General features: G+C 34.3%; 1 protein-coding gene and 1 long non-coding RNA gene across 5 annotated transcripts in view; one reads left to right on the top strand and one right to left on the bottom strand.

The window, feature by feature from the left end:
- Positions 1–21,995, top strand: part of LOC141375393 (uncharacterized) — a 152,927-nt gene extending 130,932 nt beyond the window's left edge. The window contains exon 3 of one of the 2 annotated variants that reach the window (XR_015495858.1): positions 21,368–21,995. This is a non-coding gene — a long non-coding RNA (uncharacterized LOC141375393). Of the gene's footprint in view, positions 1–11,659; positions 12,533–21,367 lie in introns of those variants that run through there. The other variant, XR_015495857.1, reaches the window with a different exon arrangement.
- paqr5b (progestin and adipoQ receptor family member Vb) lies at positions 945–18,608 on the bottom strand. Of its 3 annotated transcripts, none has more exons than XR_015494496.1 (8): positions 18,493–18,593; positions 18,076–18,203; positions 11,682–11,887; positions 9,586–9,712; positions 6,344–6,440; positions 5,918–6,062; positions 2,149–3,458; positions 945–1,635 (listed from the first exon to the last, which is right to left on the bottom strand). XR_015494496.1 is itself a non-coding variant. In NM_001003573.2 (8 exon segments), coding segments are annotated over 8 exon segments (1,044 nt in total). In that variant the 5' UTR covers positions 18,547–18,608; the 3' UTR covers positions 3,085–3,216.
- Positions 21,996–25,581: the final 3,586 nt, after the last annotated feature.

Below are 25,581 nucleotides of genomic sequence, written 5' to 3'. Positions count from 1 at the left end.
CTGTTCAAATAACATTTTACAGTGAAACGGCTGCCGATTACTCAATTCATATGAAAAATTGTGAAAAGATTAGTTTGATGGATTGTGAATTAAATTAGTTTAAATGTTTTTTTTTAAACTATAATATTAAAATCTAATCACAATAAATAGCTAATAAACTGCACATCGGGGTGCCCAAACTCGGTCCTGGAGGGCCGGTGTCCTGCAAAGTTTAGGTCCAACCCCAGTCAAACACACCTGGGCAAGCTAATCCAGCTCGTTTGTTTTTCAAAAATACTAGGGCCCCATAGAATTACTTTGAACTGAGTGAGCTTGACAAACCATCTCTAGAAAAACACTTCTATTTTATAAAAAAAAAAATTCCCTTCTCCTTACTCTATAGCACAATAGTCTCTGAGCACTAACAGTTGCGTTAGATAATTAGCATTTCTTGCATATATTGCCTCTTCTTGTTAAATCACTGAATGCCTCCTCAGTTGTAATTCACTTTGGATAAAAGCATGCATCTACTAAATATAAGTGTAAAATGTTAAAATTTAAGTACCAATAGCATGAAAATAGTTAATACGTTTTATAAATTAAACGTTAAAATGCTTGCCCATATAAAAGTATGCAGTTAGTGGTATAGTGTATAGTGTGACTTACCTGGCCAATGAACACACACAGAGACACACAAATCATCTATCTCTCTCAGGTTGGAAATCCAAACTTGATCAAAGTACACTCAAACCTTCCATGGTAGCATGAGGACATTGCAAGCATTCAATGGATGCGTAAAGAAACACACCCTGGTGAAGCAATTTAACCCAACCTTACAGTAAATCCCACTTTCAAACGGTATCCCTCTTTTAGACTGTAGAGGGCAACGTGCGTCAATCTGAATTTCTCTTTGAATTACATCGATAATTCTGTTTAGGTCTTAATAAGGAATAAAACAACTCGTCTAGGTTGTGTAGAAATAAATATTTAATTATAAAGAATACAGGAAACAATAAATAGTTTCAGTTTGATTACATGACTGAGGTGTAACCAGGTGTCATGAAAATATGCAGTACCTCCCAGAGTTACAGTAAAGAATATTGTACAGTCATACAGAAAACAAAGAAGCAAGATAAACCAAGGCTGTCAGTGTGTATGTTTTGCCAGATCCACACATACATTATACATTTTAACCAGTGCTTGTTCCTTTGTTTAAGGTCAGTGAGTATATAAGTGTTTTTGTGTGTATGTGTACACAACCAAACAAAATTGCTGTTTTAACAACCATAAAATGATTACAATTAAAATTGTGAAATCTATGCTTTGACACATTATGATGCTGAAATCTTTAACAAACTCTATTTTATAGACATTTCAGCAGTTTGAAATGATGTACTGCTGTGTTGTTTATGTACAGTAATGAGCTCCTTTTTCTGTTATTTCGTACATTCATAAAAAAACAGATTTTTCTTAATATGAGAAATATATTCTTAAAAATGTTTTCTCTCATATAATTTGCACTGCTAAAAATGTCATTAAAAGCAACTTAAATATATATGTAGAAGTAAATCTTCAACATCAAATGTTGAATAAACAACAATGTTAAGAACTTAATTGTTATTTGCTAGTAAAATTTGTTTTTCTCAGAAAAGTACACTACCGGTCAAAAGTTTGGGGTCAGTTGGATTTTTACATTTTTTAAAATAAGCTTCTGCTGCTCATTATTTATTTAATCAATAACACATTAAAAATGGTAAAACAGTGAAATATTATTGCACTATAATATAACTGTTCAAAGGTAGCTTATTCTAGGGATTTTAAAGATAAAATTTCAGCTTCATTACTCCATTCTTCAGAGTCACATGATCCTTTTAAAATCACTGTATTTATTATTATTATTATTATTATTATTATTATTATTAATAATAATAATAATAATAATAATAATAATATTATTAAAGGTATTGTTAAATTGTTAAATATTTGTTTTGTAACTATAAACAATAAGAAAGCAGTTATTTAAAATTTTAATAAATACTTAACAATTTAACAGTTTTTTTTAACATTTGATAAATGCAGCCTTGATCAACAGAATAATTTTCTTTAAAAAAAAAAAAAAAAAGGAACCCAAACTTTTGACCGGTAGTGATATGGGAAAATTGGATTTACTACATCTGATCCTCTCCTTCATGTATACATTATAAAAAATAAATGACACCGTAAAAAGTCATTAGTTGACTTTCCTTAAAGCCAAGTGAGTAAAGCCATTGCCTTAAAATTATTAGGTAAATAAACTATTTGCTTAATTATAAAATTAAGTCAACCCAACTGTTCCGAGTTACAATGCACTGTAACAGCCAACAGTCAACTTTATCAAATGAAATGAGTGTAGTTAACCCAAAACTGACAGAAAGTTAACTCATGTGAAAAGAGTTTTGAACTCAATGTTGAATGTGATGAGTTATGAATACCTTATTACTTCAACTTAAATGGAGTAAGTTCACAGTATTCATATAGATTAGTTTTTTTTTTACTCAAATGGTTTGTAGTAATCGGTTTCCTCAAACACTTCGAGTTGCCTTAACTTATTGGGTTTTACAGTACTCAGTTGGTTTGAGTTCTCTTTAGTTTTTGGGTTTTACTTTGCTCAAATAGCTTTGTTTATTTTTTGATTTGTTGCTAGTAGTTTCCTCAAATGGTTTGAGTTATCTTATCCTATTGGCTTTTACAATGTGGGTTTACTCACTTTAAATAGTCAACTCGTCGCTTTAAGGAAATTGGTTTACTAAATCCCTTTTGACAGTGTTGTCAGCTCAAGAACAATACAGTATATATTTTTTTATAATACACATAAATCAAGTCCTTTCATCTAAATGTACCTGTTGAAGTTTGATTCTGGAGCGGTTAATTCAATAAGCATTTCTGTTCATGGTAAAACTTTGGCATCCTCACATGAATAACAGTACATTGTTCCAAGATTCAGTGCCTTTTTTCCTGAGAGGTAGAATTCATGCAATATTGCATTCATTACTCTATACAATCTCAGGTTGCATAGATTCAGTAAACGTACAAACCCCTCTTAGGGATTTTTTTTTTTTTTTTTTAGATATAACGCAATATCTAGTGAGAGTATCCTAGATACATTTCCATAATAACTTTGGTAACTTGTGCAAGACTGCAGTTAATCTCTGAGAGAAACCCTTGTTCCAGAGGTTGTTAGTACTTGAATGTTTTCCTCCACTCTTTGTTGGCTGTGTTTTTGGGGTTTGAGCTGTACAGCAGAGGTAGACTGTAGACACATATGATCCCCAGACTGACAGAGACACAAAGCAGTGCTGCTCCTATTGTGTTGTTAAAGCTGATGGCAGGGGCACTGGCCAGCAGCTGAGACCGTCTCAGACCCATGTCCATTTCTATGGCCTTCATCTGGAAGTGTGTGCCAATTATTGCACAAACGTGGAACAGCTGATGGCTGTGACCTGTAGGGGTCAGACGAGAGCCATTCACAAAGAAATCTAAATCAAATTTTGCTTATAAAACATTTTACCTACTTAAAAATGCATTGATTTATTTATACTTTTTTAAATGAATATTTTAAATGAAGATGTTTAATATATATATATATATATGTATTTAAAAAGAGAATTTTGGTGAAATTTAGATTTTAGATTTCTGTTTTTGTGTTGATCTCAGCACCTACTCAAATTATTGTACATTTTTTAACTAATATAATATTAAAAACAGGGTTTGTAAACTCTTGTTTATAAACTCTTTTTTGATGTACTAATTCTCACTAGTACACCCATGTAATAAAAAAAAAATTGCACAGACAAACAATATCCAGCCATGTTGAGGCCGAATATTTTTTTAAAAAAGAGGATATATATACTCTAAACTTTTAACACTTTTAATATTAAAAAGTTAAACAACGATTTTCATTAACACTTCAAACACTTTAAATAGTCTAAAACAATACATTACAAAAACAGCTTAATAAGCTTTCAGTACTTTTCATTTCTATATACAAATTATTGCTTCAGTCTGTATTTTTGTATACCCAAAGTGCCAATAAAAGTCACTTTGTTAAATTTTCAACATCAAACGTTGCTGAAGCAAGGTGCATTCATGCCATTTTAATACACATAAAACACCAGTGAATCACAAGCTATGGGCAACTGTTCTTTACCAACAGTAAACCATATAAACATTATTCTTTCTTCCACAATTTTTTAAACCATTCATTCATATTAAATCGTAGTACATCAAGATTTTATATAAAGGGGTGGTCCAGGGTGCATTTTTAAGGCTTGGTTGTGTTTATAAGATGCAAAGCAATGTGTGCTTATGCTTCATTTGTAAAAGAAAAAAAAAAAGTTTTTTTTTTTTTCAAATATTTTTGATTATATACAGCTACTCAGCTAACATGAAACGACAAATTTCCTAGTTCCTCTGAAAAGCCTTCCTTCAAAAGGCTCTGATTGGTCAGCTAACATATTGTGCTGTGATTCGTGGATTGTGGCTCCACATCACCAGGAAAAGCATCACGCCTGTAATAGCATGCGATTTGCCTCTAATAGCACGCACACTGCAGCACTGGTGAAGGTTGTTTTGTCTTTACAGAGGTTTGATGGGTAAATTCGTATTTGTAGCTAAATTGTTAGCAGTGTCAAACAGCATTTCCCAATGTTTACATCCTTGTTTACGTCCTCGCTACATCCGACCGTTAACGCTAGAAACTATGCATGTAATAGATCAATTTTAAACAAATAGAAATACTTACAGGTTGTGGCTTACAACCTACAGCTTCTTCTATTATGGTTGGAGCTGCTCCTTTTTTGAGGAGGTTTTAGCCGAATCCAGCACCGAACTGGGAAAGATTCTGGAAGCTGTCCTTAGTCAAATGCTATATATATATATATATATATATATATATATATATATATATATATATATATATATATATATATATATATATATATATATGCTATATATATATGCTATATATATATATATATATATATATATATATATATATATATATATATATATATATATTTTTTTTTTTTTTTTTTTTTTTTTAATTCTGTGGAACATAATTAAACTACATTATAAACACTTTTCTCTTTGTGTTGTGTCCTTTGGAAGCCAAAATACAGAAATAGAAGAAGCTGTGTGAAAATAGCAGCGTTTCTCTGCTATAACATTACAGCGCCTCTGGCCACCCTCCTTCCCTGTGCGGGGTGTATGTGCATGATGAACGCACGTAACCTAAAACGTTTGTGATCTCACTAGCCTGGATGTATTTTTTGTTGTCCTTAAATTCGTTCACTGAAGGCTTTGCTAAGCTATCTCTGTAAAACCCTACAGGTCTCCCTTTGCATTAAACTTTGAGCATATTACATTCAGAGATTTTGTTTATGTTCACACAGCTACATTACACATCAACTAATGTTTGAAATATGATATCGCAGTGGACCACCCCTTTAAAAAACCAGTGATTTTAGTTCAAATAAGCTTAAAAACTAAGCAGTATTGTTTATTTTTTTATTTTTTGGCAGAGAAGGAATAGAAAATATTTAAGAAATATTTAAGAAATTTGTAGCTACATTGTACAGGAAACCAAGAATACAGAGTACTGTAAGTTTTATTTAGGGCTATTTAGTTTAAAACAATTGTGGTTGGAATACTGAATTTATTTAGTTTGTATTCCTATTTATATATTTACGTATACTTTAAATTTTTCTTTTAATGGATCATCTCTCCTGTAATGTAATTTTAAAATGTATTGGTTCATGCAGCTGTTAAATTTTAAAAGTATCTAAAAGTATATTGTTTAGACGTCTGAATATTCATATCCTACACTGGCGCATACAGTACAGTACGTAGCATTACCACTACTGTTCAGTAGTTAACATTTATGAAGACAGACATCTCTTACCAATGTAGTCAAAACGTCCGGGTGCCAGTCTCTCGGGTAAGTGGGTTGCAAATAAGAAGCTGGTAAGGAATGCAAGCAGCGTATGTTGAACATGAACGGAGTTTGCTTCGTTATCTGTACAACCCTCGCCTACACACACAAACAACTAGAAAAGAAGCAACAGAAAAATAATGCCAGGTCACACCACCAATTATTTTATACATTCACACTGTAGTATCATGAATAAACATCTCTAGAAACATTTCTAGCATAATACAGTATATAAATCCCAAATAAAATACTCCCCCCTCGATGTTAAACTAATATAGTAAACAAATGTCAATTCCAGTTGAAATCACAAGGACATTACTACATTATACCCTGACTACTCTTTTTCTAAAACCCATGTGAATTTGCATTGATGCAGTGCAGTGTGCTGAAACTTACCCTGTAGAAGAGAGGAATGTTGTCAAACAGGTACGGGTAGGCAAAGGCAAGAATTCGCAACACCTTACTCATCCTCGGGCACTGTCTCTCGGAGAATCTGACAAAGAGACACATTTTTATGTTCACAGGAATGATAACATCAGTCCCAGTGAGTTATGTAATTGTAAGAAGCAGGGAGGAGAGGATTTTTCACGATCAGAAAAACCCAAAAGCATTGTATTAACACAAATGCATGGTAGTGCAAGCATTAATATTAGCATAGAGTAGTGTTTATAGTGTTAGAAGGCATTTAAAGACAAGAGTCAGGTTTAATAAGCGTATTAGTGAGCATCAGAGGATTCTGATATAGTCTGTGATATTTACCTTTCAACGATGTCATGACTATAGTGAAGCAATGGTAAGCCAAGCCTTAGTTAAAAAAAGTGGAATATAAGAGTAATATTGAGCTGTAAAGCTGCCATGCAGTGCCAAGCATGTATAAAACAATGTATTTCACTCATTTACTATTTATATCTCATCATTATGTAGTACAGAACATTTATTTCATTGTAATATATTTGGTTCATTTTAGGAGTTAGTATTCTTGCTACAACTTTGGCTATATATATATATATATATATATATATATATATATATATATATATATATATATATATATATATATATATATATATATATATATATATATATATATAAAACATTTCTGGCACTGTACACCAACACAACAGTTTGCATATGTGCCTCCCACTTGTTAAGGGTCCAGAAGTAATTGTACAATGACTTCTAAGCCATGTTAAGTTCATTTCAAGAGTGCTATTTGCATTTGAATTCTGTTACTGTCAACTCTCAAGATGAAATTTAAAGAGCTATCACTATCAGTCAAGCAAGCCATTATTAGATGGGAAAAAGCATCAGAGAGATACCAAAAGCATTGGGTGTGGCCAAAACAACTGTTTGGAACATTCTTAAAAAGAAAGAATGCACAAGTGAGCTCAGCAACAACAAAAGACCTGGAAGTTCAAGGAAATAACTGTGGTCGATGACTGAAGATTTCTTTTCCTGGTGAAGAAAACACACTTCACAACAGTTGGTCAGATCAAGAACACTTTTCAGGAGGTACTGTAAGTGTATGTGTGTCAGTCAACAATCAAGAGAGGACTACACTAGAGTGAATACAGAGGGTTCACCATAAGATGAAACCATTGGTGAGCCTCAAAAAGAGGAAGGTCAGATTAAAAAAGGCATTGACAGTGCTGGATCAACATCCTATGGACAGATGAGATCGAGATCAACTTGTACCAGAGTGATGGGAAGAGAAGAGTTTGGAGAAGGAAAGGAACTGCTCATGATCCTAAGTAATGAAGCATGGTGGTAGTCGTGTCATGGTGGGGGCATGTATGGTTGCCAATGGAGCTGGTTCTCTTGTATTTATTAATGATTTGACTGCTGACAAAAGCAGCAGGATGAATTCTACAGTGTTTTAGGCAATATGTTCTGCTATTAAGCCAAAAACTTCAGAACTGATTGGACAGTGCTTTACAATGCAACTGGAGAATGACCTAAAGCATACTGAAGAAAACTGAAGACAGTTGCTGCCGAGGCCTGGCAGAGCACCACCAGGAATGAAACCCAGCATCTAGTGATATCAATCCGTTCCAGATTTCAGGCTGTAATTGACTCCATAGGATTTGCAACCAAGTATTAAAAAGTGAAAGTTTTATTTATGATTATTATTCTGTCCAATTACTTTTGGACCCTTAACAAGTGGGAGGCACATGTGCAAACTGTTGTATTTCCAGCGTTCACCTGATTTAGATGTAAATAGCCTCAAGTTAAAGCTGACAGTCTGCAGTTAAAGCACATCTTGTCTGTTTCATTTAAAATCCAGAAACAAAACAAAGTTTAGAACTGTGTTGATGTCTAAATATTTCTGGATATATATATATATATATATATATATATATATATATATATATATATATATATATATATATATATATATATATATATATATATATATATATATACAGTGCTATTGAAATAAGCACAGTATAAGTAACACAGTTCACATAAGCTGCAAAAACTTGGGATATTTGGAATATTTAAATTAAGTTCAGTTAATTTTACTAAACTTTGAAGATTACATTGGGGTAAAAAAAAGTTTTAAGTTTGGGGCAATACAATTAAAAAATTAAGTTAATAAAGTTTAATAAACTTTTTAAAAATTGGGATAACTTAAAAAATTAAGTTGAGGCAATAAACGTAAAGATTTGATTTTTTAATAGTTAAAAAAGTGAAGTTAATTTTGTGTAAATGTAAATTATTTTAATAACATCCACTTAAATCTTTAGGTATATTTCTGTAATTTCACAAGTTTAAGATTTACTCAGTATTTTTAAGTGTAAAATGTTACATAAAGTAATAGAGTAGATCATAGTAAAGTTTTCACAGCCCAGGTTTCACTATGATCTTATGGGCTGCATATGAAAACTCTAAAAGCTTATAATATAAAATAAAATATTCCAAGGTAGGAAAACACCAAAGCACATCTGAATTCTACTTTATGTCTCGGGAGGTTTGCTCTTGATCTAATATATATATTCCCTTAGAAAATATGGCATATAGGGTGTGTAAAAAACAGTGCTTATAGTACTTTTGATAGGTGCTCCTTCATGGAATAAAATGTCTTCAAGCATTTGGTGCAGTGATGAACACCACTGCAATACAAAAATCACAATACTCACAACGTGCACAAGCTTAAGTAAATAATTATTCACTGTATTTTTAAACACCCTTGCCCATGATAACAATATCATGCATGATAATTATCACATTATGTTGGATCAATAAATATTGGAAAGCCTTTCTCTCATATTTGGAGAACGAATCATTCTAACAGATTGATTGATTCAGACAGATAATTCACAAAGAATTCATCAATTTGATTTCCGATTTCCTGTACTGTTCCACTTACGTAGGTAAATCTAGTTAGTCAATTTAGTTTATGTTAGGAGCATTTAGAATAAATTTACCTGTTCAGATTTTATATTGTTAACTGATTAAATGATTAATTGCACACACACACACACACACACACACACACACACATACACAGACACACACACAAACACACACACACGCACACACACACGCACACAAACCTGTAACCCACATTTATTCTTCCTGCATTCTGTGTAATGAAGTTTAGCAGAAAGGAGACACAGAATGAATTCGTGCCTCACCTGGAGTAGCAAGCCAGGCTGGTAGACAGGACAGTGTTGAATACAGCCACAGAAATGTAATAAGCATGAAAGCTGCTGCTCAGCCATGCATCAGGAAAAACATATGCAGAGTAGCTGATCGCTGAACCTGCATCAACATCCAAACAGATACATCAATACAGTCACACCTGCTTGTATGAGTTATCATGCTTAAAATATACACTTAATAAATGCAGGTTATTGTGTACAAAAACATGCTGCAAAACATACTAAATATTTATATAGTGCAGGTACTTCTGCTCAAACTCCTCAAAGCTAAATTTTGATTGGCTGTCAGTGATATTTTTTATCAGCTGTAAAAAAAAAAAACATTCTGAAAGTGGTTTCAACAATACTTTTATTTCTCAGTATTGATGTATGTTCACACACAAAATAAAATTACACCATTCTTATTGTTATTGTTTCTCTGCACACAGACTGTTATTAGTCTATTTCAAGGGTGCTCCACCTTGTTCCTGGAGATCGACCTTCCTGTAGAGTTCAGCTCCAACCCAGATTAAACACACCTGAACCAATTAATTAGGACCTGAACAGCACTCGATAATAATTACAAGCAGGTGTGTTTGACATGAGTTGCAGCTAAAACCCTCAGGAAGGTAGATCTACAGAAACAGGGTTGGTGAATCATGGTCTTATTAAACCTGAAGATGACCAAACCTTTACTGAGTTCTGAAGTTAAAAAATATTTAATGAAACATTTACTTCAGAATTTTTTATTTCTTTTCAATTCTTTGTATGATTGTTGTATAATCATTATGTGAGTTTCAACTATATAATTTTTTCATAAATTTAATATTTATATATAGTATAAGTCAATATTCACTGAAACACAAGGTGAAAATTAAAATGCCAAGGTTTGCATTTATCTAAAAAATCTCGATATGTAAAAATTTTTATTCCTTGAAAAATAATGACTTTATTCTTGAAAATGTAACAGTTATTTATAAGGAGTTTTTTCAAAGTTTTTTTTTCTCAGATCATTTAAAGACATATTCTTGAACTTATTCTAATAACTTTTCTCCACAAAACTATACTTCTCAGAATTTAATGAGTTAATTTTCAGCAAATTATTTGTACTAAGTTTATTCTCACATTATAATAATAATAATACTTTAATCTCCTGATGTTTTTTTATTATTATTATGCTTAGCCTAATTTTTGAGATGATTTTATTTATTTATTTATTTATTTTTATTTATTTATTTATTTATTTTTTGGCTCTATTCCTGGCGGTTCATTCTGTGGTGACCCCATATTAAGAAAGGGACTAAGCCAAAAAATAAAATGAATGAATGAATGGCTCTAATCCACTTCAATAAAATTAAGTTGGCAATGGAATAATTTAAAAATGTTAGATTCAACTAATACATTTTAAATATTACACTGGAATGTTTAAAAATAATATTTCCATCAACAAACTTTTAAATTAAGTTGGAATAACTTAAACATTTAAGTTGAGACAATAAATGTAAAATATTAAGTTCACTCAAATGTTTAAATTAAACTAGGAAAATAATGGCAAGTTAATGAAAAGTCGAGGCAATTTAATATTTATGATTCTGTATTTGTATTATATATTGTTTGACCATGTTGTGAAAAAGTATGTGGGTTTCAGCTATGAAATCCTTTTTTAATCTGTCTGAACATTTATAAAAGGTTGTGTTTAAATACAGTATTTATACACAATAATAACATAACCCACAAAAAATGCCCAAAATGGTTTCATACTGTTAACTCTTTAACAAAAATCTGTTACAAAAAAAAAAAAAAAAAATGTGACGTAGTCTAATTATACTGTAGGTACATCATTTAAGGAATTGGGTAATACAATCCAGATTATGTGTTATCAATTACTACCTCACAACAATCCCTAGAGACAATACAGTATACAGCATTGTGATTTATACCATTTATGATGGTGCAATTTAACCACTATTTGCATTAATTGTGTAAGAATTCCATTGTGTTTGTTACATATTGCAGAACTTTGAACCTTGAACTCTGTCTTCATGTCAACCTTTTCTATAACTGATAGAGTGGAAGAGAATGTGTCTCACCAAGGCTGTAAAAGCTGAGCGCTCCATAGTCAAAGAAGTAGCAGATATGCCGAGCACGAGTGGACATGCTGCTGAAAGTGTGAGCACAGCTGGAGGCCAGTGGATAAACACAGCAAGAAAACAAGAAGACCAGCAAGGGCCATGTGTACGCTTCATTCCACACATCCTCCATCAACAACACTGTCATCAACTTCCAGAGAAAATACCTGACACAGAAACACAGAGAGATGATAATGTTGACACAGCACCACAATGCTGCAACTCACAACAAATGAGTGATCCAGCAAAACAATAATTCCATGAATCTTTCTGTTGTTGGAAACAACATACACACATAAGATTTTAATATTTTCTTCACTTTTCCAGAGATGGTGTGGATAGACATTTTCTTGCATAATTTTCAGACGACACTGACACTTTAGAATCTATATTTAACCCTTGTATTGTCTATATTGCCTTTGGTGTTCTCATCAAAAATGACCTACAACACTTATCACAGTAGAGTGATTTAATGTTTAACCTGAAAGATATATATATACACACGCATGCACACGCATACGCACACGCACATGCACACACACACACTCACACACACATCAGTTCATTTTGGTTTTCGATTCTCATTGGCTAAGAGCTGTGCAATATGCTGCTGGTTTCAGCACTAGTCCAGCCTCTTTACTCGTGTGTATCACTCCACCCACAGCGAGTGCCAAGCAGAGGACTAAACACTATAGTTTGACAAATACTGCCGCTGTTGGACCACAAAATGTAGACCTGTTTTTTAGGTGAGAGCGTAGCAGTTTAGATTGCAAATATGCAGTGTATTATAAAAAATAGTGCCTATTTAAAAATGTGCTCTGATGATTTTGCACTCATCAGTGGACTCTCTCATTACACACTAAGAGCACCCCTTTGACGGACACAAGCTGGAATTTAATGCGTGTCTTTATCGTGGTTAAATTCATTTTTTAATTAATTTTCTTTTTGGCTTCACAATTCATACACACTACATCACCGTGACGCCAATAGTGGTTAAATGTGAAATATTAAAACCCAAATGTTAGTTTTGGGTATGTGTAATAACAAAATTTGACAATAATCTGTTATTTGTTTGAGAACAGATGGAGCTAACTGCAGTATTAAGTTGTACGGGTGTGCTATTTGAAATCTTGGCCATTATTATTTGAACTTATTTAGTCAGCATCTTTATGTTGTTGTTTGTTAAATGTTATTGTTCAATACATGGCATTTAATAACTGCAGTAATATTTAATTAAATAACAAACTTTGTGGCAACCTCTGATTAATAAATTGACTGAGCCGAAAATGTATGAATCAATAAACATATTTTTTTTTCAAAATAGGGTGGCATGGTGGCTCAGTGTTTAGCACTGTCACCTCACAGCAAAAAGGTTGCTGGTTCGAGTTCTGGCTGGGCAAGTGAGAGGGGTCTGGCTGCAGACCTGGTGCAGTGCAATCTTTACATCCAATGCTTTTTATTGGGCTCACCAAACCCCACCCCTAACCCTACCCCTCACAGTGACGTCACTAGCTCAATTTGAGTGCATTGTGTCTGACATTGCATTGCTGAGTGATGCAGTCTCAGTTTGCACCATAAAGGCTGCATCCAGATACTATTGGGGCAAGTTGGCATATCTTTGTGGAGTTTGCATGTTCTCCCCATAATGGCGTGGGTTTCATTTGGGTGCTCCGGTTTCCCCCCTTTAGGGTATATATTAGTTTCTATAGTCTACAGAACAAACCATCATTATACAATAACTTGCCTAATTACCCTAACCTGCCTAGTTAATCTAATTAACCAAGTTAAGCCTTCAAATGTCACTTTAAGCTGTATAGAAGTGTCTTGAAAAAATATCTAATCAAATATTATTTACTGTCATCATGGCAAAGACAAAATAAATCAGTTATTAGAAATTAGTTAATAAAACTATTATGCTTAGAAAATTGTTGAAAATATCTGCTCTCCATTAAACAGAAATCAGGGGAAAAAATAAATAGGGTGGCTAATAATTCTGACTTCAACTGTATATACACACACACACACACGCACACACGCACGCACGCACGCACACACACACACACACACACATTTTATGTAAAACTAAATAGTTCAAATCAGAGTTCTGTATTTACTTAATGCACAAATCATTTTCAAATAAAGAACCATTTCCATCCCATGTGTTTAACAGTATTAAAATTGCAACTTACTACATGTAGCATGATATATGAATAATAAATACTTTTGTTTATGCAAGCAAATTTTTTTTCAAAGTAAATAAGCTGCGCCTCATAGCAGCAAGAACTAATGTTTCTTTGCATTTGGGGGTGGGTAACTGATGTTTGGGAAAACTATGATTATAAGAAAGTTCTTCGAGGAAGGTAACTACAGCATCTAAAATTATTTTGGGAATGGACTTTCGCTCAAGTCCATAGAAAATACAGCAACATCTGAGATGGTGTCAGATAAGATCAGCGCACCAGTTAATCTAGTTATACAGTCACGTTATCTGTTGATGCAAAATTGCATGATGTTTCTGATGCACATCAAGGAATTTATCCTGCAAATGTGTTTCCATCATAGCTTATGCTCATTTTTTATAGGACATTATTCTACTTAATTACATTTTTATGCACATAGTCGTTTTTAAACAGATACTCCTTAAGAGCAACAACCCAGTGCAAAAACATTCATGAAAAAGAAAATCATTTCCAGGTCAAAAAGACCCAAACACAACATCAGGTGATTTTGTGTCGCTATGGTAATGAGAAACAGAACAAAAGGTTAGAATGACAAAGCACATTAAGAAGATTAGATTGTATTGAAATGCTTAACCTGTCCTGACTTGTTTGTTTCTATGGCTGAATCTGACAGGCGGATGCAGAAACAAACACAGGTTGCACAGATCAGTCTTATCAGTCTAGGTTTCTTTAAGTCTGTGTTTAATCTCTAAGGAGCGCTGCTAAAGCTTGTTTCTTTGCTGTACAGTATGTACAGTAAAGATAAGAAGTGATACAGGTGGTCTGAGAGTTTAGTGAACTTCTGTCAACCAGTCTTCACAGGTCAACTCTCAACACTTGAGTTATTTTATAAACCTATACTTCTGAGAGTCTAAACAAATCAAAATTCCCTGGCTTTATTATATAGCCTGTACAGGAGCATAATAGCTGTTACACTATTTACAAAGAGCACCAGAGATTAAGCCCTGCCCTACAGTATGACATTTGGTGATGAATTACTTACAGCTCTGATTTACTCTTGCTTGCTTTAGAGGGATCAGTGAGTTTAATATAACCAAACATTAACACAGAGTCAGGTTACAGATTCCACATTTCGTCCTATTGATTTACTGTCAGTTGACTGTGTGTTTAACCATTGTGTGGGATCAGAGGATGTGTTAGCTTTGAGATACGGCATTCTTTAAATAGACAACTGATGGAAAAGTGTTTTTGCAATGAACTGTAAATGTACATTTAAGCAGTTTTTATTTGGAGTGATCCAATTTTTAAGTGGTTTATCGTAAAGGAATTAGTACAGCAATACAGAGTTTTTCAGAGATTTGTTCCCAGACTTCAACAGTCTAAAAATCTTGATGATTCTGTTGGCCTAGTCTATAAACTCTGATCTTTAGTTCTTATTTTCTATTGGTTTCAGCTCATGTAATTTGCTGAGCCACTCTAGCAGCTTTACTTATATATTTTTTCTGAAACCAGTTAAACATTTGCTTGGCTGTATCATTTTCTTGCTGAAATGTTTACCCTGGTTTCATCTTCATCATCTGCCAATCTAGGTGTTTGGACTGAAGTAGCTAATATTCATTTACACTGACGAAAGGCAGGGCTGTGAAATAACTACTAAAAGGTTTTAGCTGCTGTCTGGGCTTTCCATGATCTTTTACACCTCCCTTTCTTCATGTGTTCAATTCTATTTTCCAGTGTCAATTCATTTTATTACATGTAACTTAATTTTTATCTATTACACTTTGTTTACTTATTTCTAAAGATGCTGTTAACTTGTTACCATATGTCAATAACAACCAACGCAATCCATAGATAAAATGTTTTTTGAGACAAAAAAAAATGATGACGAGTTCAATACTTTTTTTTTTATACCATTTATACCATTAGTATAATTGCTTGAATAATATTTAGTTTTCAATGTTTCAAAAACTGTCAATGTCAATCAAAAGAAATGGCCATGCAGGTGCAATAGCAATAGTCACATACACTGACACAGGTCAAATGTGGTGTCATATGCCAGCATGTTTACATGTGGAGAACGTTCTAGAGAGACTGACACTGGAGCTTATTAACTGTGATGGCAGATCTGCTCTGATCATCAGTCTCTCAGGAGTGGCTCAGCTGGTTAAACCACACCGAGGACAGCACTGTGAAGATACTATATCCAAACTATAAACCCACTGTAAATCATCCAAATGCTGTTGATATGGTTGTACCATTAACTCTATTAGTGCAAGTCAAACTGACCCACATTGGATTCAGCACAATTAAGCAAAAATCACATGATAAAAAAGGATAAGGTTAAAAACAAAATATACATGAGAATAAAGTTTTCACTACTTTATTTATTTATTTATTTATTTATTTATTTATTTAGTTAGTTAGTTAGTTAGTTAGTTAGTTAGTTAGTTAGTTAGTTAGTTAGTTAGTTAGTTAGTTAGTTAGTTAGTTAGTTAGTGTGCTGCTCATGCAGAAGAGCGTGGCACTAGCAATACCAAGATCACAGGTTTGATTCCCAGGAAAATCATTTCTTGGACAAAAAATAAAATAACATTGTTTACAGGTAAAGACCTCTAAATGCCATCTGAAATTTAGTTTTAAAATGAGCATTTTCTTGCCTCCTTAATGTTCTTTAATTTTATTAGAAAGGTAATGAATAGTAACAATCTATTGCCATAAAAGTGACATTTCTGAACCTGAGAAAAAAATACAAAATATTGAATCAAAATTAGATGGCACTTAGATGAATTTGCATCTGAACTCTTTAAATGTACATTATGAATTTAGAAAAAACAATTTACAACATCTTAGAATGTAAAATAATGAGCTGTAGACTGGCAGAACTGCTCTTCAAATTAAACTGTATTAGTTTTAATTAAAGGGCACCTATTTTACCCCTTTTACAAGATGTAAGATAAGACTTTGGTGTCTCCAGAATGTGTCTGTAAAGTTTCAGCTTGAAATACACATCAGAATATTTATTATATAATGTAGAATCTGCCCAGTTTGATGTCTGAATACAGTGTAGCTGTTTTTGTAGCCTGTGGCTTTAAATCCTAATGAGCTGCTTCTTCTCGCCCACCGCTTCAATGTGCTTGTCTGCTTTTCATCATGTGTTATGTCAAATAAACAGCCGTCAGTAATAGAAACAAACACGGATGAAGCTGAAATAAGGTCACTAGTCAAAAATGCCAAGCAAGTTTATTTGATATGTTTGTGGTAGAGATTTTTCAAGCCTTTCTGAAACAATGAATCACACAAAAAGATTTTCTGTGTACATATATGTGTGTTTACTGACACCGTGCAACCGTGGTAATTATAGCGGTCATGAAATACACAGGGACTTTAACATATTTATTACAAACATGCCCAGTTGCAAAAACGTTTTAAACGTATCAAATTAATTATTAAGAAGCAGCTGATCATAGAGAGTTGTAACATATGTTTTAATCAAAGTTCCTTTGTAAAGAATGTTCTGTGAATGTGTATACATGTCATTATGGAGACATGGCACCTGTCAATCAATTCGGTGGGTGGTGAAAACCACACTCCTAAGTCACATTGCAGTCTGCCTTAAAATCACTGGGATTTGGGTCCTATTTTAACATCAGAAAATTTAAAAAAAGTTTTTGACTTGTTGGGTTTACATTACTCCTATATGACAGTGGACACACAGTACTATACCTACACACAGTTGAGTTTCATCATAGGTGCCCTTTACTACATCAACACCAGCATTCTACCATTACTATGCACCATGTCTGTTATGCTGAATCCTTTACACAATCTGAAATATTTATATGCCATTTTATTTCTTCATCTGTATTAAGCTGCTTTGACACATTTTATATTTGTAAAAAGTGGTATAGAAATAAAGAAGACTAGACTTTGACTGAAAAGTTTTACACTTGCACAACTTTATTTTCAGTCAAATTGACACTTGCTATAAAAGAATGGCTTAAGTTGTGCGAGTTCAAATTTCATACATGTTAGTTAAGCAATAACAAGGTTTATTGTAAAAGCCATACTGAGAAAGTGTCAAATAGATGGCGAAATGCAGATATAGAGAGAGAAAGCGAGCACTGGAGATAAAAAAGTGACAGGGATTGCGTAAGTGAGCATGTGTTTCACTGTACCAGGTTGGTAGAAAGTGTGTCCAAACGTTGAGGGTTTCATTGGTGAGCTGAAAGAGACTCCACACACACTCTGTGGCTGAACTGCGAGGGTGTCGATACCCAGAGATGATCCCGTCTTCATGAAACGCCTACCACACCAAAAAGTCAGACAAATCTCTTATTTAGCAACATCATAAGCAGCTCTATCTAAAGGTAACACGACAAGCCTACAAATAATGCAATGAATATGAAAATGTCTATATATACACACCTTCAGACTGCTGCACATCAGAAAGCACAGTAATAAGAGAGTAAAGGAAAGAAGTCAAGTGGTTCTTTGCTTGCTGTAACTTCTGTTTATGTAAACTGCTGTAGTCTGTCTACATCACACCATATCTGTTTGTTGTGGTAGTGTGTGTGTTGAGTAAATGGACTTACTTTGGGCACCTGGTGGACATTGAAGACTCGCTGTAGTTTGATCAGACTCAGCATGTTTCTCCGATTCTCCAAAGCGCGACTGATACATCAACACACAGAGACAAATGAACATACACACACTTTGACATTCCACCTGAGCACAGACCGGCTCTGCAGTCCAGCCCTCTTACACCTACACACACACAAACACACACACACCTTATACACACACACCTGACACACCGGCTGGGCGAGAACGCACACACCAAAGCTCTATTGTTTCTGATGCCAGTTTCAGTCAAAATATAATGGGTCAGAATGTTTTCATGGTGTGAAATTTTATTTATTTTTCAGTTGAACCATTGGTATTTTGCTAAATTAGTAGTACATTTACAAAATTATTTTATGACAAACTCAATAGTTTTATCTGTGACTTTGTAACTGAACATGTAGCCTGCTATTTTTAGCTCTTTATGGCTTTATGGTAAATACAATGGTCTGTATGGTCACATTTGACTTTATTTTTATATACATGAATATCCATAACTGACTAGCAAGGACGTTTATAGTAAAAAAAAAAAAAAAGTAAGTATAAAAATTTTATTATGAAACAGACAGTTATTGTCCTCAATTCTGATTGGTTGAGCTGTGATCTACACTGTTGTAAAATACTCTAACAAACATACATCTGTGGCTGCTGCTTGGCAACCATTCTGATATCAGTACTGAGTCAAAGTAACTGTTTTATTTTCTGTTGTGTCTTGCCACATACGTGTATACATGCACTCACTGACCACTGGCACACCTGTCTAACTGGTTGTTAACACAAATTTCTAATCAGCCAATTACATGGCAGCAACTCCATGCATTAAAGTATTTAGACATGGTCAAGACAATCTGCTGCAGTTGAAACTGGGCATTAGAATGGGGAAGAAAAGTCATTTAAGGGACTTTGAATGTGGTATGGCTCTTGGTGCCAAACGGGCTGGTCTTATTATTTCAGAAACTTCTACACAACCAATCTCTAGGGTTTACAGAAAATGGTCTGAAAAACAGAAAATATCCATTGGGTGGCAGTTCTGTGGGCACAAATGCCTTGTAGATGTCAGAGGTCAAAGGAGAATGGTCAGACTGGTTCGAGCTGATAGAAAAACAACAGTAACTCAAATAACCACTTGTTACAACTGAGGTATGCAGAAGAGCATCTCTGAACACACAACACTTCCAACCTTGAGGCAGATGGGCTACAGCAGCAGAAGGTGTCACTTCTGTCAGCTAAGAACAGGAAACTGATGCTACAATTCACACAGGCTCATAAAAGTTGGACAATAGAAGATTGGAAAAATGTTGCCAGGTCTGATGAGTCTTGATTTATGCTGTAACATTCGAATGGTAGGGTCAGAATTTGGCATCAACAACATGAAAGCATGGATCTATTCTGCCATATGTTAACGGTTTAGGCTGGTAGTGGTGGTGTATTGGTTATTGGTGTCAATATGGACCAAAATCTCGGAGGACTATTTCCAGTACCTTGTTAAATCTATGCCATCAAGGATAAAGGCAATTCTGAAGGCAAAAAGGGGCCCAACCCGATTCTTGTAAAGTGAACCTAATAAAGTGGCCACTGAGTGTATTATAACCGTACTATAAAAGCAATTAACCTCACATGCCTAACAATGCCCCTTAGGTGTTATCAATTCACTGTAAACCAAAGCTTCTTGGGGATTATGGTTTTAATTTAAATCAACACCAAATTTGCATATAGGGATGAATAAAAATATAATTTTAAAAGGATTACTGAAGGATCACGTGAAACTGACTTCCAGTAGTTTTATATTAAAATACTATATCATATTTATTTAATATTAATTATTATAATAACATTACTGAAATATTACAGTATTGATATTTCACATTTTTGTTGCATTTTTGATTTAAAGAATGCAGTTTTGATGAGCTTTACAAATACATGTTCATAAAAATAAGAATATATAAAACATTCATCGGCACATAACCTTAATATTATTTTGTAGTGTGTTCTATGCTGCAGTTTTCATCTTGCTGTGTGCGGGAAGGGAGGAAACATATTGCAGTGGTAACATCTGTATGCAACATTCATTTTCCTTCGGCTTAGTCCCTTCATTCATCAGGGGTCGCCACAGTGGAATAAACGGCCAACTATTCCAGCATATGTTTTACACAGCGGATGCCATTCCAGCTGCAACCCAGTACTGGGAAACATCCATACACACTCATCCACAAACATACACTATGGCCAATTTAGTTTATTCAATTAACCCACAGCACATGTCCTTATAGCACCTGAAGGAAACCCACATGAACACGTGTAGAACATGCTAACTCCACACAGAAACGCCAACTCAGCCAGGACTCGAATTAGCAACCTTCTTGCTATGAGGCGACAGAACTAACCACTAAACCACCGTGTCGCCCATATATAAAACAAACAAGCACAAATTATTTATTTTTGTACAGAGGTTTAAGTGTAACACTGCCTGATATACTGTATATATATCTCACACAAGTGTAAAGGATTGTCCACCTAGAGACTTTTTTTTTTTTGGAACGGAGCCCATTGCTCATTCAGGGTGGAGTGTTTAAGGCAGTTTCAGTCCGTGATGGTGAAGTTGTGTAATGAATGGAAGGTGTGAACGGCTTTATATTAACAATCATAATCCATAACACGCTAAGACAGAGCCAATTTAAGAAAATATTTCTGTTTAGGAACACGTATCTGAAGCTATCTGTAACAAAGGAAAGTAAATTTGTCACTTCTTGGGGGGATAAGACAGACAATGTGACTGTTTATAGTTACAAATATCAATAGAAAAGAAAGACACTGTTAATAGTATCATTACTGTACTACTGTTCACAGATATTTCACACTGCAGCCTGAGACTGGTTTCTAACTGAAGCTAAGCAGGGCTGAGCCTGGATGGGAGACCACTTGGGAAAAACTTGCTGTTGGAGATGGTGTTAGTGAGGCCAGCAGAGGGTGCTCAACCTGCAGTCTTTGTGAGTCATGATGGCCCAGTCTAGTGAATGGGACACTATACTGTCAGTCAGCGCCCTCTTTCGGGTGAGACATTACACTGACGTCTTGAATCTCTGTGGTCATTAAAAATCCCATGGCACTTCTTGTAAAGAGCATGGGTATAACCTCGGTGTCCTGGCTAAGTTCCCTCCATCAGCCCTCACCCATCATGGCCTCCCAATCATCCCCATCCACTGAATTGGTTCTATCATTGTCTCTCAACTCCCCTTACAACTGGTATCATCTGATGGTGCCATTGTCCTGAAGCTGCCATCGCATCATCCAAGTGGATCCTGCATACCTGTGGTGGTGAGGAGAGCACTTTGGGTGTAGAATGGCCATACACAATAAATGCACCTTATTTGTTTGAATGTATTTGTGTATTTTGTTGCGTGCCATAAATGTTACGTAATATACTAATTACATGTATTATCATAAACTTACAATAAAAAGGTTATTCTAAAATAAACTCAACATAGTATCAACTCTTTATTAAGGAAAATGTTTAGCATCATTTTTTGATAACAGATAGAAAAATGTTGGATTTATTCTATATTCAATAATTTACTCAGTCTGATATGTTTAACATAAGATTAAAAATCATGCAATAATATCAAAAATAAGGTATTTTAAATCATCTGTCCATTAAATGTGTGAGGGAATGTTTTGTTTTCCCATTTGAAAAGCATCAGCATGAGCATGTTGTGATTTTTGTGGGCAGATGTTGAAATAAAATGATGAAAGTCTGCAAAGTAGGCATTACACAATATGCTTAAATATTACAGCAGAATGTCCAGTTGGTGGAGGTGTGGGTGAAGCAGATTTGACCGGTTATGTAATGGTTAAAGCGTAATGCTAAGCATCACCACACGATGGCAGCATTTTATAATCTACACCTAAATGAGCCATCACTGCTCTCTCCAGTGGGGTTTTTTTAGTTGTTGATTTAAATGTTTTGTTTATTATTATTTATTTAAATGTCTTTTTATTGTCTACCTAACCTTGATCTGCATGAAATAATACAGCACACCAAAACTAAAAGTGAAAATTATGAATGTATCTAAATGAGCGGCTGAACACACGTTTCTACACACCTTTTGTGTTCAACTGCTTGTTAATGAAAATATCTAACCAATCTCATGACAGCAATTCAATGTATTTTGGCATGTAGACGTGGTGGAGATGAGCTGCTGAAGTTCAGACTGAGCATCAGAATGGGAAAGAAAGGTAATTTAAGAGACATTGGTGACACTGCTGGTGCTCATGTTAGCTAAGAAGCAAACTGAAATCTACAATTCACATGGGCTCAGCTAAAGTGGAAAATACTGGATTGAAGAAAGACTGGAGACTTTGCTGTGACATTGAGATGGTAGGATTGGAAGTTGTCGAAAACAACATAAAAGAATGGATCTATCCTCCCACCTGTCTTAGTACACGATGTAACAACAGAATAGACACGCTGAAAAAAATATTAAAACATTTTTTTGTGCAAGATGCTAATAATTTGATTCAATGAAAGTAATTACGTTCCTTTAAGCCAGCTCTCAAGTCAATAGGGTGTCTAGCAAGTTATAAAGTGTCTGGTGAGAGAGTAACGTCTATTTCTTTAACAGTGTATACAAGGCATTTCAACCTCATTATACCTGACCTTAAGCAAACTGCTGGCAGAGTAATAATCTAAATCTCTTTCAGCGTTCTCCAGTGAAGGACAGACTGGGAGGAGCAGACCTGAATGTTTGCTGATATGAAATCAGTAACACTATCCAGCTTTTTCCCTCTGCTCTTGTTCAGTTAGAAAACTATATGAACCAAAATAATGATTTAGTCTTTTAAGATGCATGTTGCATCAATAAACTGTAGAGAGAATTTTGAGTTCATTGCTATATCAGCTTTTATAACATTACATTTACATTTTAGAAATAACATGTTTCTAGAACTAGAAAAGTAAAGATTGTAGACCAAATTTATGGTGGCTTAAGAAAGCCTAGACTGAAAGTTTGAGGAGGTATACATTTTAACTAGTTGAAGTAGTTTTTATGCAGTTTAAAACAGTTGGCATAGAGAGATAACTACAGTTGAAGTCAGAATTATAGCCCCCTTTAATTTTTTTCTTTTTTAAATATTTCCCAAATTATGTTTAATAGAGCAAAGACATTTTCATAGAATGTTTGTTAATATTTTTTCTTCTGGAGAAAGTCTTGTTTTTTAGCTAGAATTAAAAGCAGTTTCAAATTTGTTAAAAACCATTTTAAGGAAAAAATTATTTGCCTCTTTAAGCTATTTTTTCCCAATAGTCTACAGAACAAATCATCGTTATACAATAACTTTCCTAATTATCCTAACCTGCCTAGTTAATCTAATTAACCTAGTTAAGTCTTTAAATGTTACTTTAAGCTGTTTAGAAGTGTCTTGAAAAATATCTAGTCAAAAATTATTTACTGTCATCATGGCAAAGATAAAATAAATCAGTTATTAGAGATGAGTTATTAAAACTTAGAAACTTATGCTTAGAAATGTGCTAAAAACAATTCTCTTCATCAAACAGAAATTAAGGAAAAAAATAAACAGGGGGGCTAATAAATCAGGGCAGCTAATAATTCTGACTTCAACTGTATATGTTAGCATGTTTCTAGTACATATTAGCATGTTTCTTGCTTGGTGGTTGCTAGGGTGTTCTTAGTGGTTGCTAAGGCGTTGCTAGTGTGTTCTGAGAGGTTGCTTAAAGCTGATTTGTACATCTGCGTCAAGTGCACGTATGGTCTGGCACGGTCACATAGCCGCCAACGCTAGCACGCACATTTAAAAAAAATGTAACTACACGTTGCAACAACTCATACTACAAGCTCTGTGATTGGTCGGCTTGGTAGCTGTGACAACTGTGGGCAGTGCTGAGAGCTGTGAACCTATTGGAGCAAGTGTTTACATGTGTCGAGTCCCGTGAATGATCTCTATATAGAAACAATTGTTTTGTGTTTAGCTTATGATTAAAGTTGTTGCACGTCCGCCGGTTCCCGCCTCTGAATGAGCGAGTTTGAGCTACTTGTACGTTAAGGTAGAGTTCAGAAAAAACAAAACACCCATGAAGAAACTCAGCACAGAGGAACATTAACACCTATTGCCAGCTAGCGTCTCTGAAGGGTTCTTGCAGAGCAACAAACAGCATGCAGGAGTATAAGTGCACGGCAAAGCAATATAGAAATATAAACCAGCCTTTATGTGTTGCTAAGGTGTTCTGAGTGGTTGCTAGGCGGCAACTAGGGTGTTCTGGGTGGTTACTAAGGCATTGCTAGGGTGTTCTACATGTTACATGGTTCTAATAAGAATTAGCACGGTGCTGGTATAAATTAGCATATTGCTAGCATGTTTCAAGTATAAACTATCATGTTTTTAGATTGAACCCAGTGTTCCACCAGTGCTAATATACATTAATATTGCACTGCTACTCGTGCAATATTGCGTTTATACAACAGTTGCACAATCACACATATAAAAAAATAATAATCAAACACGGAGAGTCTAAAAACACTTTTGTATGAGGAATTACTTCTGCCGTTCATTCACATCTGCAACTGACGTCGGAACAGCAGAAACCGTTGCTACTTTAAACGTCACTTTAGAGCTAGTATTTGAATGATTCTTTTGCGTAATGTCTTAAGTGATAAACAAAACAGTTGATTTTGCTCACACTTTAAGATTATAAGGTTGAATGGCATGAAATGTCATCAGTCTAGAGATTTCCCATTTCTCTGTTGCAATCAGGAGATCACAATCACAATATTACTATGGTATAGATCAGTGGTTCTCAAAGTGGGGGTCGGGACCCCCCGAGGGGTCGCGGGGCAATGAAGGGGGGTCACCTGGTGATTTCCAAAAATCGATTTATTTATATTAAACCATAAGAATTAACATATTTTATCCATAACTATACTAAAAATAAAAATAGTTGTTTATAGTTACTATATTTTATATAGTTACTATAGTAGCTTATAGTTACTAGTTCTATTGGACTGCGACCCCTGGGGTAATTACATTATATTAAAGGCAGCAATAGCGTC

The sequence above is a fragment of the Danio rerio genome, chromosome 7 (genome assembly GCF_052040795.2).
Source record: "Danio rerio strain M-AB ecotype USA chromosome 7, GRCz13ab, whole genome shotgun sequence".
Classification (NCBI taxonomy): Eukaryota; Metazoa; Chordata; class Actinopteri; order Cypriniformes; family Danionidae; genus Danio; species Danio rerio.
This window is presented reverse-complemented; position numbering and strand designations above follow the sequence as displayed.

What these genes read in the sequence shown, in the direction of transcription:
- paqr5b (XM_087258517.1), bottom strand. Translation starts at nt 18,546, where the DNA reads ATGCTGAGTCTGATCAAACTACAGCGAGTCTTCAATGTCCACCAGGTG. An exon ending in ATGTCCACCAGGTGCCCAAA is followed by an intron (nt 18,204 to 18,492) that starts GTAAGTCCATTT and finishes TTGGTGTGGTAG; the next exon opens with GCGTTTCATGAAGACGGGAT. An exon ending in ACACACTTTCTACCAACCTG is followed by an intron (nt 11,888 to 18,075) that starts GTACAGTGAAAC and finishes TTTCTGTGTCAG; the next exon opens with GTATTTTCTCTGGAAGTTGA.